Source organism: Chionomys nivalis, chromosome 11 (assembly GCF_950005125.1).
Source record: "Chionomys nivalis chromosome 11, mChiNiv1.1, whole genome shotgun sequence".
NCBI classification, from domain to species: domain Eukaryota; kingdom Metazoa; phylum Chordata; class Mammalia; order Rodentia; family Cricetidae; genus Chionomys; species Chionomys nivalis.
This window is the reverse complement of record NC_080096.1, coordinates 51,728,717-51,743,214: the sequence shown is the minus strand read 5'-3', so window position 1 is coordinate 51,743,214 and position 14,498 is coordinate 51,728,717. Positions and strand designations below refer to the sequence as shown.

Genomic DNA, 14,498 nt, shown 5'->3' with positions numbered 1-14,498 from the left:
TATCCATTATTGCTAGGAGTCTTAGCTGAGGTCATCCTTGTGGATTCCTGGGAATTTTCCTAGCACCAGGTTTCTCCCTAACCCCATAATGGCTCCCTCTGTTGAGATATCTCTTTCATTGTTCTCCCTCTGTGTCCCTCCCCCAACTTCCCCATCCTGTTCCCTTTTGTTCTCATTCCCCTATCCCCTCCCCTATTACCACCCACACCCCCAGTTTGCCCAGATCTCATCGATGGTCAAATTTTTTGACATTGACTTTTTCATATCTGACCAAGTAACTCCTTCCTGCTCATTCCTTATAATGTAGCATGAATATTATTTAGAGAATTTTCTACAGTACCTTAGTTAACTTAGTTGTATATTTGTATAGTATCTTTTTTCATATGACAGCATTTAACATGTTAGATTTCTAGATGCTAAACTCTGTGAGGTAAGGAATGCTGCTGTCATGCCTGCAAACTGTTCCTAGATGGCTAGATTTGCACGAACTTCTCTGTCACCAGGAGTGTTCATGTATAGCTGAACAGCTTCAGATTTGGAATGGAAAGCCTGTAAGTCCATTCCAGTCTTTTTCCCCCTAATTGTAAAAGTACAATTAGCTGCTTTAAAAGACTTTGTAATAAAATATAAACAAATTTCTCCAAATTAAAATTCAATTAGATATTGACTATTGAATATTCAGCGGCTGATGGCATAAAGAGAACCCAAGAAATACTTCAAATTTAGAATATAATGATTGGAATTTTAAAGTTAGTATTGTTTTGTATTTCTTGTAGGTGAAATGAATCAAAAATACAAGGAGCTTAAAAAAAGAGAGGAAAATATGGATGGTAAGTGATGATCTTATGTAACTCTTAGATTGCCATTCATTTGTACTAGGTACTTAAGACATTTGCCACATTGACCCATTGAGAAAAAGTGATGTTTTAAATAAAATTTGGTTCTGAGTGGATGGGTTTTGTATCCTAGAATTTTTCTTTTTCTTTTTTTTTTTTCCTTTCATTTAAATCTTTGTCAAATAAAGGCACTGGGACTTGTTTCTACTGCATGTACTGGCTTTTTGGGACCCTAATCTGGATGCACAGCTTCCTAGGCCTGGATGTAGGGGTGAGGGCCTTGGACTTCCCACAGGGCAGGGTTCCCTGCCCTCTCTTAAGCAGAGAGGGAGAGGGAGAAAGGGGAGTGGGGGAGTGGGAGGGGGATGGGAGGAGGGGACAAAGTGTAAATCTTTGAATGGAAAAAAAATAAAATAGTTAGGACAAAGAGAAAAAAAATCCTTGTCAAACCATTATCTATTATAATATGATTTAATATGCAAATTCGATTGCTGTACATAAAATATGGTTTTTTAAAAATTAAAAAATATATACTATACCATTGAGCTACCAAAAAGAATTAGTAGAAAAATTATAATGGAAATACATTACAGAATGCATGCAATGTTTATGCTATTGTCTTACTAATAGTAAAATTTTAACTACTTATTTTTAATTTTGAAGGTTTTATAGTAATAATTGAAGAAATTCAAATTAGAGCAAAAGTATATATGAGTTCTAGATTTGACATATGGGTAATTTCTTAGAATATTTATTAATAATCTGGATAAATGATAAAATTCATCAGTAAGTCAGTATTTGATTCATTTAATGAAAAGGTATTTTTAGATGAAATAGTAATATTTTAGAATTTAGTAATATTTAGTAATTAATTTCAGAAATAAAATCAGCTAACTATAAATATTAATAATTATAGCTGTATCAAGTAAGTCATATATAAAAGTGAAGTTTTTCTTATTTTTGAGGTATCAGCTATTTCTTTTGAGCCTGTAAGCTTTCTAGTTTTACTTATATTAAAGTCATAACAGGTTTCAAATATTTGAAAGTATGTAGAGTAGGTTACTAGTTTAAAATTTGTCTTTACTTGGAATTTGTGGAGAGCAGTCTGAATTCTACAGCCCTGAGTTTATTCAGTGTTAACTCTGCCAACAGTAGTCTGTATTACATGTTTCCAATTGGCAGCTTTTATAGAGGCTTTTGAGGAAACAAAGAATCAGGAATTGGAACGGAAGGCACAGATAGAAGCCAGCATTGTCGCCCTTTTAGAGCATTGCAGTCGGGTAAGTGCTGTGTGCCTATGTCAGGCTCCTAACTTTTCAAATAACACAGAAAAGTAGAAGATTCACTATATATTTTCCCACTTAAACTGTTTCCTTTAAATTTCCTTGTTTCTTCAGCCTACTGTTTATCTCTGTAGGAAACTCTTAGCTAATTAAGGTAACGTGGGAAGGGGGACGGGTACATGATCGGTGCTAAGCAGTACATGAAGCTGTGATTAGAATAAATTTCAAGATTTCCTTCCATTGCTAACTTATCTGAGTTTACTATTCCAAAACCTAGACATTATTTTAGAAAATGGTAATATGTTTTATACTATAATTTGTATTGTAAATATTTTCTTATAGATAAACCCAATGAATACAAAAGTTCAGAAATTGTTTATTAAGGATCTACTATGTATCATGCTAAAGGAGGAAAATATATGACCCCTCTTCAGTATTTTTAGTGTATTAAATCTGCATTTAGTTTTTTAAAATTTGTAGCTAATTTTTAATTCAGTTTAATAAAGCAAGTGAAAAAAATGAACTTGTATGAAAACATGACTAAATTCTACTGCATTCTATAAAACATCAAAATTGAATATATATTTAAAAATAATATTCAAAGAATCTCATCCTTTGTGGTTTTGGGAGCTAAGTCCTCTGTTTATTTCTCTTCATATACAGAATATAAATCGTATGAAACAGATATCCTCCATCACCAACCAAGAGCTGAAAATGATGCAGGATGACCTCAGCTTTAAATCAACTGAAATGCAGAAGTCACAGACAACAGCTAGGAACTTGACCTCAGGTAAGAACAATAGTTAAGAGTTTATATTTTCTATTTTTTCTCTAGCAAATTAGAACTTCAAAACTCATCTTCATTCTTTTTGAGTTCTTTTGAAAGTCCCATAAGGAAGAATCTAATTACAATCTGAGAATTCTATGTGACATACCCAGGAACTTACTAGTAGGACATTGTCATATTCTCATTCATTTAACAGTATTTCCTGAATGCAGTCAGTTGCCAGCTTATGAGGGCTTTGACGTACCATTTTGTGTATGTACGTGTGTGTGGTGCTAGATACCTGTTCTACTGCTGACCTACAATCCCAGGCCCTGGTCTGTACGTTCTCTGACTTTACATTGCTTCGAAACCAGCATGCAGAACTGAGACTTCTGTTTCAGATTTTGAAGTTTGGTCTTTTTGCAGGGTGATGGTGTGTAGTATATGTAGTATGGTGTTCTTTCACGGTGCTCGGCACTAGCCACAGCCATAGCTTCCAGTGAGCAATGAAGTTAGGAGGCCCAGCAGTCAGTTCCTACAGTGAGGCTTAGATGAAAAGAGTTCTGAGATCCTGGCTAGAGTTTGGCCAGGGAGAGACTCTCTCAGTATTCAAAGGTTTAAAAAAAGGTCAGATTTGTTTCCCCAAGGAACTCTTATCCTGGTAGAAGGACAGTTTCAGGGCAGTGAAATGATTGTATAGAAGAGGGTGTGGAAATGCATCCTGGTCACACATATCAGGCCAGTCTTTGATAATTAGTGTTGAGAACCAGTGATGTTGGAATAGTTTTAGCTGTGCTCACTAGCACAGCACTGACCAAGGAAAATGGCAAACAAACCACATGCTTAATTATAGTTATTTTGTTGTCATTTTAAAAACTGAAGAATGACAGATGAATTTAATTTTATTAATCAATATATCCTAGAAATTGGTATTTCAACTTGTATTCTATAAAATGATGGGCTTGTTAGTTGTATAGTATTTTAATTTAGATTAAACCTATTTCAAGTGATCAAAAAGCTTTATGTGTCAAGTAACATAGATTGAGATCAGATACAAACTGTAAAGTTAAAAAATTTCATGTGGAATCTTGGGTTTCTGTACTGGCAGACTCCGAGTGTTGTGGTGTGTGGTGACAGAATTAGCTGTTTCTGTCTGCTCAGATTTGCGCTGCCAGGTAATGAGTTTAGAGAAAATGAAGACTTAATTGTTAGCTTACTTGTGTATTTTTTTTAAAAAAAAATTTGATTATTTGTGTATTTAAGGGTCCAAGCTGGAGAGATGGCTAAGTCAGTAAAGTGCTTGCAAGCAAGGGGAGCCAGAGTTTGGATCCCTATTGCCCATACACACACACAATCCTAATGCTAAGGTGATAGAGGCAGGGAGGTCTCTGGAGTTATTGATAAGTCAGCTAGCCTTGCCAAATTGTTTTGCCCCAGGTTCAGTGAGAAACCATGTCTCAAAAATAAGGTGGAGAGTGATTGAGGAGGATAACCATGGTCATAATTGACCTCCACATGTGTGTGCAGACACTTGCATACCTAGTAGATGCCATGTGCACACACACAATGTTTAAGTATACTAGAAATAGAATAATTATACTTTATGGGTGGTGTGGGAGGACCTCTGTCTATGTGTTGATTTCATTGGTTAATGAATTAAGAAAACTGGCTTGGCCTATAGCATGGGAGGAAGAAGGGCGGAGTCAGGAAGATGCCATGTATCCTCCACTTGAGACAGATGTTGGGAACATTACCCGGTAAGCGATACACAGATTAATGGAGATGGGTTAAATTAGGAAGGCAGAGAAGAGACGCCGTGGATCCACCACTGGAGATAGATGTACTAAAACTTTGCTGGTAGGCCACGACCTTGTGGTGATATACAGATTAATAGAAATGGGTAAAACTAGATGTAAGAGTTAGCCAATAAGAAGCTAGAGCTAATGGGCCAACAGTGATTTAATTAGTACAGTTTCTGTGTGATTGTTTAGGGTCTAACTAGTCAGGCAGCCCAGAACCAAATAAGTGGCCCTCCCTACAACATATGGGGATCCCCGAAATCTGAAATGTTGTTGGCAATAAAACTTATTCTGACCTGAATTGACTATTTATGCTTTTTATTGTAGAAATGTTCATGAACTTGATAGCCAGTACTGTCTCAGATCTTGCTGTGTGAGTTATGCAGTTACTATATTATGTTATCATTTTAACATTCAAAGAAATCTATGTTTGAAAGCATGGTTGCCCAGGAATTAGGTAGGGAATTAGGGGCCTATAAGCATATTGAATGATACTAAGATGCTAATTGTAGCACAAATAATAAAAACTCAGAGACAGATGTGGGGTTCAAGCTGAAGAAAAGAAAAGCAACCAGCCACTGACACTTACCTCTACCTCAGACCGAAATGGGCAGTCCTGCCTTCAGGAATCCTCAGACTTAAGATAGAGATGAGACCTGTTGCCTCCTGTCTTATATTCCTCTTTAATGCTGGGATTAAAGGTGTGCACCACCACCGCCTGGCCTGTATGACTGACTAGTGAGGTTGCTTTGCATTCTGATCTTCAGGCAAGCATTATTTATTAAAACACAAATACTATACCACTATAGCTAATTAATTAAAAGTTATGCTAAAATAAACAAATTCTGTTATTCTATGTTAAAGAATATTTTATACTTAAATTTGTTTAGGGTTTTTTTTCTGTAGGATTACTACTTCTTTTGAATGCAACTAGAAGAGGTACATTCCAGTGTTGACCTAAATCTATATTACTTTGTATTTTTAGCATGTTAAAAATACACAAAATTTATCATTTTAGTTGTTGTTCACTTTGTTTTTTAAGTTTGTATACAAAGTAAATGGGTGTCAGAGTGGTGTGCTCATCATGTATGCATGTATGTCACTGTACTTTGTTTTTATGAATAATGCCCTCTAGCTCACTTTATTTGGTACCCTTCCTCCCTTCGAAATACCACTTCTGCTCTCATGACATGTACACCTCCTTCCTTTTCGTGGTTCCCTTTATACTTTTAAGACTTCTATATACACAAAATTTAAGTTCCGCATACATGAAAGCAAACGTGGTAGTTGTCTCTTATTCCACTAATTAAAATTCCACTGTACATATGTACCATATTTTCTTTAATTCCTCATCTATTGATGGACACCAGCTGGTTCTGTTTCTTAGTTGTAATAAATGGCACAGAAGAAAACATGGATGTGCAGGTACCTCTGTGATTGATGACTCAGAGTGTTTCAGTATAATTCTAAGGTTTTTATTTTTTATATATATATATATTTGAGACAGGGTTTCTCTATGTAGCTTTGGTGCCTGTTCTGGAACTAGCTCTTGTAGACCAGGTTGGCCTCGAACTCACAGAGATCTGCCTGCCTCTGCCTCCCAAGTGCTGGGATTAAAGTCATGCACCACTGCTTTGCTTAATTCTAAAATTTTTAAGGAGCCTGTACACTGATTTCTGTCCTGTCTTCAAGAGTTTACATTCCATCCAGCAGTGTTTGTGGTTTATTTTCTTGATGATCCACCTTAACCAGTTTTGCATGTATAGTCTGGTAGGGTTTACTGTACGCACATGATTCTACAGTAGAGCTCCAGAATTTTTTTATCTTGTAAAACTGAAATTTCATCAGGATGCTGCATATGAGTGCTCTCATGATGGGTGTGTTGTGACTGGCTTGTTCTGCTTAGTGTAGCAGACTCAAGGTTGTAACATAGGACAGAATTTCCTTTTTATATGACAGCTGAGTAATAATTTCATATATGCTCTACTTTATCTATTCAACAATGCATCTCATTTTTAGGTTCTTGAGTTGATTTGAGTATTTTAAAACCTTTATTCTTTTCTATAAACTAAGAAATTACATGAATTCATCTATATTCTCACTTATCTAAGGTTGATGTTAGTTCAACAAGCTTTTTCCTCCTTTAAGTTATCTCAGTGCAACAGCCATTGGAAAACATTTCTTAAAGGCAATGTAAATGCCAGGAAACAAAGTCAGTGATTAGGGTTGTATTTTTTACTAGCCTTTATGCTTTGTGTTTATGTTTCCTTTTGAAAACTAGTCGCTGTGCTTTCTTCAGTTGTGCAGTTGGAAAGAATGAGAACGGACTTTAACAGAGATGAAAAATCTGTCCGTCACTACAGTAAAGCTTTTCTCGTTCTGGAAAATTTCGTTAGTAAGATTTGAATTCTGACTTTGTAATTTGTTTCTTTTGTTTGTTTATTTAAGCCTTCCTTCTTTAACCCTTCTTTTCTTTATATCATTGTCAACACTTAAGACATTTCTTTTATCTGAAAATCACCAGAAGTTTATGATAATCTTCTTAACTGTTCTGAGATAATGTATGCTAATAGTGCCCTTGTGTGAATTGCCTCCCTTTCTGTCTTTGAGATTATCACTGGAACCCACCTGCCTCTTTTGTTCCCACTCTGTCTCTTAAAGGAGTCCTCTTACTCTCAAGGGGCAGCATTACTTCTTAGAGAAGGTTGACAGGAACCTTATCAGACTGGTGAGATGACTGTGATTGAGTAAAAGGAAAAACAAGCCCACAAAGGGTTCCTATGGGATTAGTAATACAAACAAGTTGAGAAGCTCTTATACTGCAGGGTAGCGGCAAGGAATCTTGCTAACACTAGTTTTTATTTATATTTTTAGAAAGGAAACTCTGGGGAGTAAACAAATGTGCTGATGGCAGAATATTTCAGAAACATTTCCCCAGGTCAAAGTGGCTCCTCCTGAGATTTTGCTACTCTGTACACACTGGTTGGTAAACTCTGCAGCTTCATAGCATATCAGAAGGAACTCGACTGCTTCCTCTTCCTGTCTCTTCCCTTGGAGAAGCTTTCAGCTTTTCATGGGGACCTGATGCAAAACAGAGATAAACTTTACTCTATACCAACCAAACGTTTGCTCCTTTTCTCAGTTTGTATAGTTCTTAAATGTATTTCCTGAGTATGTATCCAAATTACATTTACAATTAAATTTATGCAACTGCTTACTTCAGTTAGCTAAGCATGTTTCCTATCTATGTTATTAAATGTCCTAAATTTATATCCTAAAATAAGCCTTAGTAACTTGTTCAGCATTTTATTCTTATAGCTGTTTCTAATCTTAGCAGAGATATGAATCCAAATTAAGACTTTTATGGTTTTGGATTTCTGAGATAGTTATGTTGCCCAGGCTAGCTTTGAACTCAGAGCCCCCCTGCCTCAGCCTCCGGATGCCAGGATAACAAGTATGTGCATAGCTTGAAATAGAAACTATGATAATATTTAAATCTTGTCATAATATGTGTATTTCAATATGGTTAAGCTTAAAACTCTGAAGGGGATAAATGAAACCTTCAATGAATACTAGCTTAATTATACCAACTTTAAAATATTTGGTCATATAACCACCCTTTTTAAAAATTACTTTTTTGTGTTTGCATGTGTGTAGATGCACATGTGTGCATATAGAGACCCAAAGCTGATGGTAGGTGTTCCTCAATCACTTTCCACTTTTGAGGTAAGGTCTTTCAAAGGACCCTGAACTTGCCAATTGTGGCTCCTCTAGGTAGTCAGTTTGTTCTGGGATCCCCCGTTTCTGTCTCCTGAGTGCTGGGATTAGAAGCAGCTGCCATGCCTGCCCACCATTTTTGAGGGTCTGGGGGATCCACACTTTGATGTTGGAAGCACTTTCTATACTGAACCATCTCCATAAACCACAACTCCCTTTTAAAATCAGGGACTTTTTAAAAGAGCTGTTTGTCTACTAAGTGGAATTTAATATTCATTATACTGAATTTCTGTTCTTGTTCTGGGATGCCATGTGTTCTTGCCTCCTAAGTTACACATTATTTTTTCTAGAGTACTCACCTTCTCATTTGTTCCATTGTATTGCAAAAAATGTGGTTTTCCTTCCCTCCCTCTTCCCTCTCCCAAATCACACTGTTTAAATGTTCTGCATTCAAAGTGCTAATGTGCTGTCTAGTGTGTTATTAAAAACAAGAAGTTTATTACATACCTTAAGAAGAAAATTTACATTAAATATTCCCCTTGCACAAATAAGTTATATTGTTGTTTGCTGCAAGTTAGTTATTAACACTCATGAATATACATTAGATAAAATGCCTTAAAAGAAACATATGTAGTAAAATTATATATAGGTCAGATGACTAAAATGTTGTGACCAGACGTTCTAAAAACCTAAGGCTAGTCATGTAAAAGGAGTAGAATTTTAATTATTACCTTAAATTCTTATACTTCAGACAGTCAGCGCCTGCAGCTGGATCTACAGAAAATGGAACTTCTGGAAAGTAAGATGACAGAGGAACAACAGTCTCTGAAAAACAAAATTAAGCAACTGACTGCTGACCTGGAGACATACAGTGACCTGGCAGCTTTAAAATCATCAGCTGAAGAAAAGAAGAAGGTAAATGCACAAGAGAATCTTTGAAAATTATCACCCAAATAATATAATATAATATCCTTCCTTCCTTCCTTCCTTCCTTCCTTCCTTCCTTCCTTCCTTCCTTCCTTCCTTCCTTCCTTCCTTCCTTCCTTCCTTCCTTATCTGTCTGCTTAAGACAGACTCTCAAGTATCTCAGGTTGGCCTCAAACTTGCTCTGTAGCAAGGGTGACCTTCTGATCTTTCTGCCTCATCTCTAAATCCTGGGATTATAGGGTGTGCTACTATACATGGTTTACTTGGGGCAAAAACCAGGGCCTCAGTTGTTTTTCCTTGATAGACTTTAATTCATATGTACTTTATAGGACTTTCAGTATATTATTTGACATACAAACTAAGAAGTAATAAGGTTTGTTACATGTATAGTTATAATCTAAAGAGATTTGGAGGTTTTCAAAGGAGGTAAAAAGTAAAAAACAAAGTGTAAATTGCTCCCTAATGGTGCAGGAGAATTGTCTGTATTCTGTCAATCATATTATAAATAAACGCTGATTGACCAGGCAGGAAATATAGGTGGGAAAACCAGACAGGAATTAGAAATGATGTAATGAGAACAGAAGAATTCTGGGAAGGAGGAAGTTGATTCCTCCCACTCCTGCCTAGACCACCAAAGCAGCAGGATGTGATCTGCCCCACTGAAAAAAGGTACTGAGCCACATGGCTAACATAGATCAGAAAAATGGGTTAATCAAGATGTGAGAGTTAGCCAGTGAGAGACTTGAGCAAATGGGCCAATCAGCTTATAATTTATGGAGACCTATGTGTGATTTTCTTTGAGGCTAAACAGTTGTGGGGTACTGGGCGGGACAAAAACCCGGACAACAAACAGGACTGTTCATGTTACACCCTAATAAAGAACATTCCAATCTGTGACACTTGCCAACTCCAGATATGGATTATAGGTCTCCACTGCAGACTCCTCAGTGTCTCTCTGTTGCCCTTTGCCTTAAAGTAAATCTTTTAGGGTCAGGATAGATATGGAAGTATTTATTGAGTTATTAATGCAGTTACTATTCACGTAACTTATTCAAAGAGTATTTTTGTAAATAAGTCTTAAAGTAATTATAACTAGTTTTATTTTACAGAGTAAAATCATTAAAATTTCTAAGCCAATGTGATTTCTATATTGACTTTTTAGACAATTACTATAGCTTCTATGTATTACTATTTGGATCTATCTAGAAATTGCATCAAGAAAGAACAGTATTATCAACCTATAGAAATGCCTTTAAGAAAACAATGGAAAAGCTGACGGCAAATTATGAGACACTGAAAACACAACTGCAAGAAAATGAGACACATGCTCAGGTAAGAACATTTAAAGCTCTGAAATCAGTTCCCTTTCATGTTGTCTGTCTTGTTCTTAGTCTGTGTTTTTTTACTCCAAACCGCTTTTGTTTTTGTTCTTGTTTTATAAGCCTTCCAGATATTTTTCACTTTGAAACAGTGAGATTTTGGGCTAATCTCTCTCTCTCTCTTTTTTTTTTTCGAGACAGGGTTTCTCTGTGGCTTTGGAGCCTGTCCTGGAACTAGCTCTGTAGACCAGGCTGGTCTTGAACTCACAGTGATCCGCCTGCCTCTGCCTCATGAGTGCTGGGATTAAAGGCGTGCGCCACCATCGCCCGGCCTAATCTCTCTTTAGTATGAATTATTGTCTACCTTATTCTCTCAGTAGGCCTGTATGGAAAACCGGGTTTTTGTTTTATTTTTATCGATATTTATTGAGCTCTATATTTTTCTCTGCTCCCCTCCCTGCCTCTCCCCTCCCCCTTTCAACCCTCCCCCAAGGTCCCCCTGCTCCCAATTTACTCAGGAGATCTTGTCTTTTTATACCTTCTACTTCCCATGTAGATTAGATCTATGTAAGTCTCTCTTAGTGTCTGCATTGTTGCTTAAATTCTCTAGGATTATGGTTTGTAGGATGGCTTTCTTTGCTTTATGTTTAAAAACCACCTATGAGTGAGTACATGTGATAACTGTCTTTCTGTGTCTGCATTACCTCACTCAAAATAATGTTTTCTAGCTCCATCCATTTTCCTGCAAAATTCAAGATGTCGTTATTTTTTTCTGTTGTATAGTACTCCATTGTGTAAATGTACATTTTCCTATCCATTCTTTGGTTGAGGGGCATTTAGGTTGTTTCCAGGAACTGGCTGTGACAAACAAAGCTGCTATGAACATAGTCGAGCACATGTCCCTGTAAAGGATGCAATTGAGCATCCTTTGGATATATACCCAAAAGTGGTATTACTGGGTCTTGAGGAAGGTTGTTTCTTATTTTTCTGAGAAATCACCACACTGACATCCAAAGGGGTTGTACCAGCTTGCATTCCCACCAGCAATGCAAGAGTGTTCCCTTTTCCCCACAACCTCTCCAGCATAAGTTGTCATCAGTGTTTTTGATCTTGGCCATTCTTACAGGTGTAAGATGGAATCTCAGAGTTGTTTTGATTTGCATTTCTCTGATGACTAAGGATGTTGAACATTTCCTTAAGTGTCTTTCAGCCATTTTAGATTCCTCTGTTGAGACTTCTCTGTTTAGGTCTGTACTCCATTTTTTTTTTATTGGATTATGTGATCTTTTGATGTCCAATGTCTTGAGTTCTTTGTATATTTTGGAGATCAGACCTCTGTCTGATGTGGGGTTAGTGAAGATCTTTTCCCATTCTGTAGGCTGTTGTTTTGTCTTGTTGACCATGTCCTTTGCTTTACAGAAGCTTTTCAGTTTCAGGAGGTTCCATTTATTGTTTCTGTCAGTGTTTGTGTTGCTGAGATTATGTTTAGGAAATGGTTCCCTGTGCCAATGCGTTCAAGTGTACTTCCCACTTTCTCTTCTATAAGATTCAGTGTGGCTGGCTATATTTTGAGATCTTTGATCCATTTGGACTTGAGTTTTGTGCATGGTGATAGATATGGGTCTATTTTCATTTTTCTACATGTTGATATCCACTTATGCCAGCACCATTTGTTAAATTTGCTTTCTTTTTTCCATTTGATATTTTTTGCTTCTTTATCAAATATCAAATGTTCGAAGATGTGTGGATTGATATCCGGGTCTTCTATTCCGTTCCATTGGTCCTCCTGTCTGTTCTTATGCCAATACCAGGCTGTTTTTAGTACTGTAGTTTTGTAGAAGAGTTTGAGGTCAGGGATTGTGATGCCTCTGGAAATTCTTTTATTTTACAGGATTGTTTTAGCGATCGTGGATTTTTTTTCTTTTCCATATCAAGTTGAGTACCGTTCTCTTGAGGTCTTTGAAGAATTTTACTGGGATTTTGATGGGCATTGCGTTGAATCTATAGATTGCTTTTGGTAAGATTGCCATTTTTATTATGTTAATTCTGCCTACCCAAGAGCATGGGAGATCTTTCCACTTTCTGGTATGTTCTTCAATTTCTTTCTTCAAAGATTTAAAGTTCTTATATACAAGTCTTTTACTTGTTTGGTTAGAGTTACTCCGAGATATTTAATGCTATTTGTGGCTGTTGTGAAGGGTGTTGATTCTCTGATTTCTTCCCCAGCCCTTTTATCATCTGTGTACAGGAGGGCTACTGATTTTTTTTTTAGTTAATATTGTATCCTAATATATTGCTGAAAGTTTATGAGTTGTAGAAGTTCCTTGGTAGAATTTTTGGGATCATTTATGTAAACTATCATATCATCAGCAAACAGTGAGAGTTGGACTTCTTCTTTTCCAATTTTTATCCCCTTGATCGCCCTTTGGTGTCTTATTGCTCTAGGTAGGACCTCAAAAACTATACTGAATAGATGTGGAGAGAGTGGACAACCTTGTCTTGTTTCTGCTTTCAGTGGAATCACTGGGAGTTTCTCTCCATTTAGTTTGATGGCTGTTGGCTTGCTATATATTGCCTTATGTTTAGGTGTGTTCCTTGTATCCCTGCTCTCTCCAAGACCTTTATCATGAAGAGATGTTGTATTTTGTCAAAAGCTTTTTCGGCATCTAATGAGATGATCATGTGGTTTTTATTTTTCAGTTTGTTTATATGGTGGATTACATTGACAGATTTTCATATGTTGAACAATCCCTGCATCTGTGGGATGAAGCCAACTTGATCATGGTGGATGACTGTTCTGATGTGTTCTTGGATTCAGTTTGCCAGTTTTTTATTTAGTATTTTTACATCAATGTTCATGAGTGAGATTGGTCTGTAATTATTTTTCTTAGTGATGTCTTTCTGTGGTTTGGATATCAGGCTAGTTGTAGCCTCATAAAAAGAATTTGGCAGTGTTCCTTCTGTTTATATTATGTGGAATAATTTGAGGAATATTGGTATTAGTTCTTCTTTGAAAGTCTTGTAGAATTCTGAGCTGAAACCATCTGGTCCTGGGCTTTTTTTGGTTGGGAGGCTTTTGATGACTGTTTCTATTTCTTCAGCAGTTATAGCTCTGTTTAATTTACTTATCTGGTCTTGATTTAATTTTGGTAAGTGATATTTATCCAGAAATTTGTCCATTTCCTTTAAGTTTTTCAATTTGTGGAGTACAGGTTTTCAAAATATGACCTGATGATCCCCTGTATTTCCTCCGTGTCTGTTATGTCCGCCTTTTCATTTCTGATTTAGTTAGTTTGGATATTCTCTCTCTGCCTTTTGGTTAGTTTGGATAAAGATTTGTCTGTTTTGTTGATTTTTCTCGAAGAACCAAGTCTTTGTCTCATTGATTCTTTGTATTGTTTCTACTTTGTTGATTTCAGCTCTCAATTTGATTATTTCCTGCCGTCTAGTTTTCTTAGGTGAGTTTGTTTCTTGTTGTTCTAAAGTTTTCAAATGTTCTGTTAATTTACTAGTATGGGATTTTCCCAGCTTCTTTATGTAGGCGTTTAGTGCTGTGAACTTGCCTCTTAACACTGCTTTCATTGTGTTCCATAAATTTGGGTATGTTGTGTGCTCATTTTCATTGAATTTTAGGAAGTCTTTAATTTCTCCCTTTATTTCTTCCTTGACCCATTGATGATTCAGGTGAGCGTTGTTTAATTTCCATGTTTGTGGGTTTTCTGGAATTAGTATTGCTGTTGACTTCTAGTTTTAAACCATGGCAATCTGATAAGGTACATTGGGTTATTCCAATTTTTTTTGTATTTGTTGAGGTTTGTTTTGTTACTGAGTATGTGGTCAGTTTTTGAGAA

At 36.4% G+C, this 14,498-nt stretch overlaps 1 protein-coding gene across 2 annotated transcripts in view; it reads left to right on the top strand.

Moving 5' to 3' along the window:
• The window catches only part of Ift74 (intraflagellar transport 74), a 75,884-nt gene that overhangs the window by 51,395 nt on the left and 9,991 nt on the right, over positions 1–14,498 (top strand). For both annotated transcript variants that reach the window (XM_057784438.1, XM_057784437.1), the window contains 5 exons: positions 777–830; positions 2,019–2,116; positions 2,783–2,909; positions 9,153–9,316; positions 10,535–10,660. In XM_057784438.1, the coding sequence (XP_057640421.1) occupies positions 777–830; positions 2,019–2,116; positions 2,783–2,909; positions 9,153–9,316; positions 10,535–10,660 (569 nt within the window). The remainder of the gene's footprint in view (positions 1–776; positions 831–2,018; positions 2,117–2,782; positions 2,910–9,152; positions 9,317–10,534; positions 10,661–14,498) is intronic.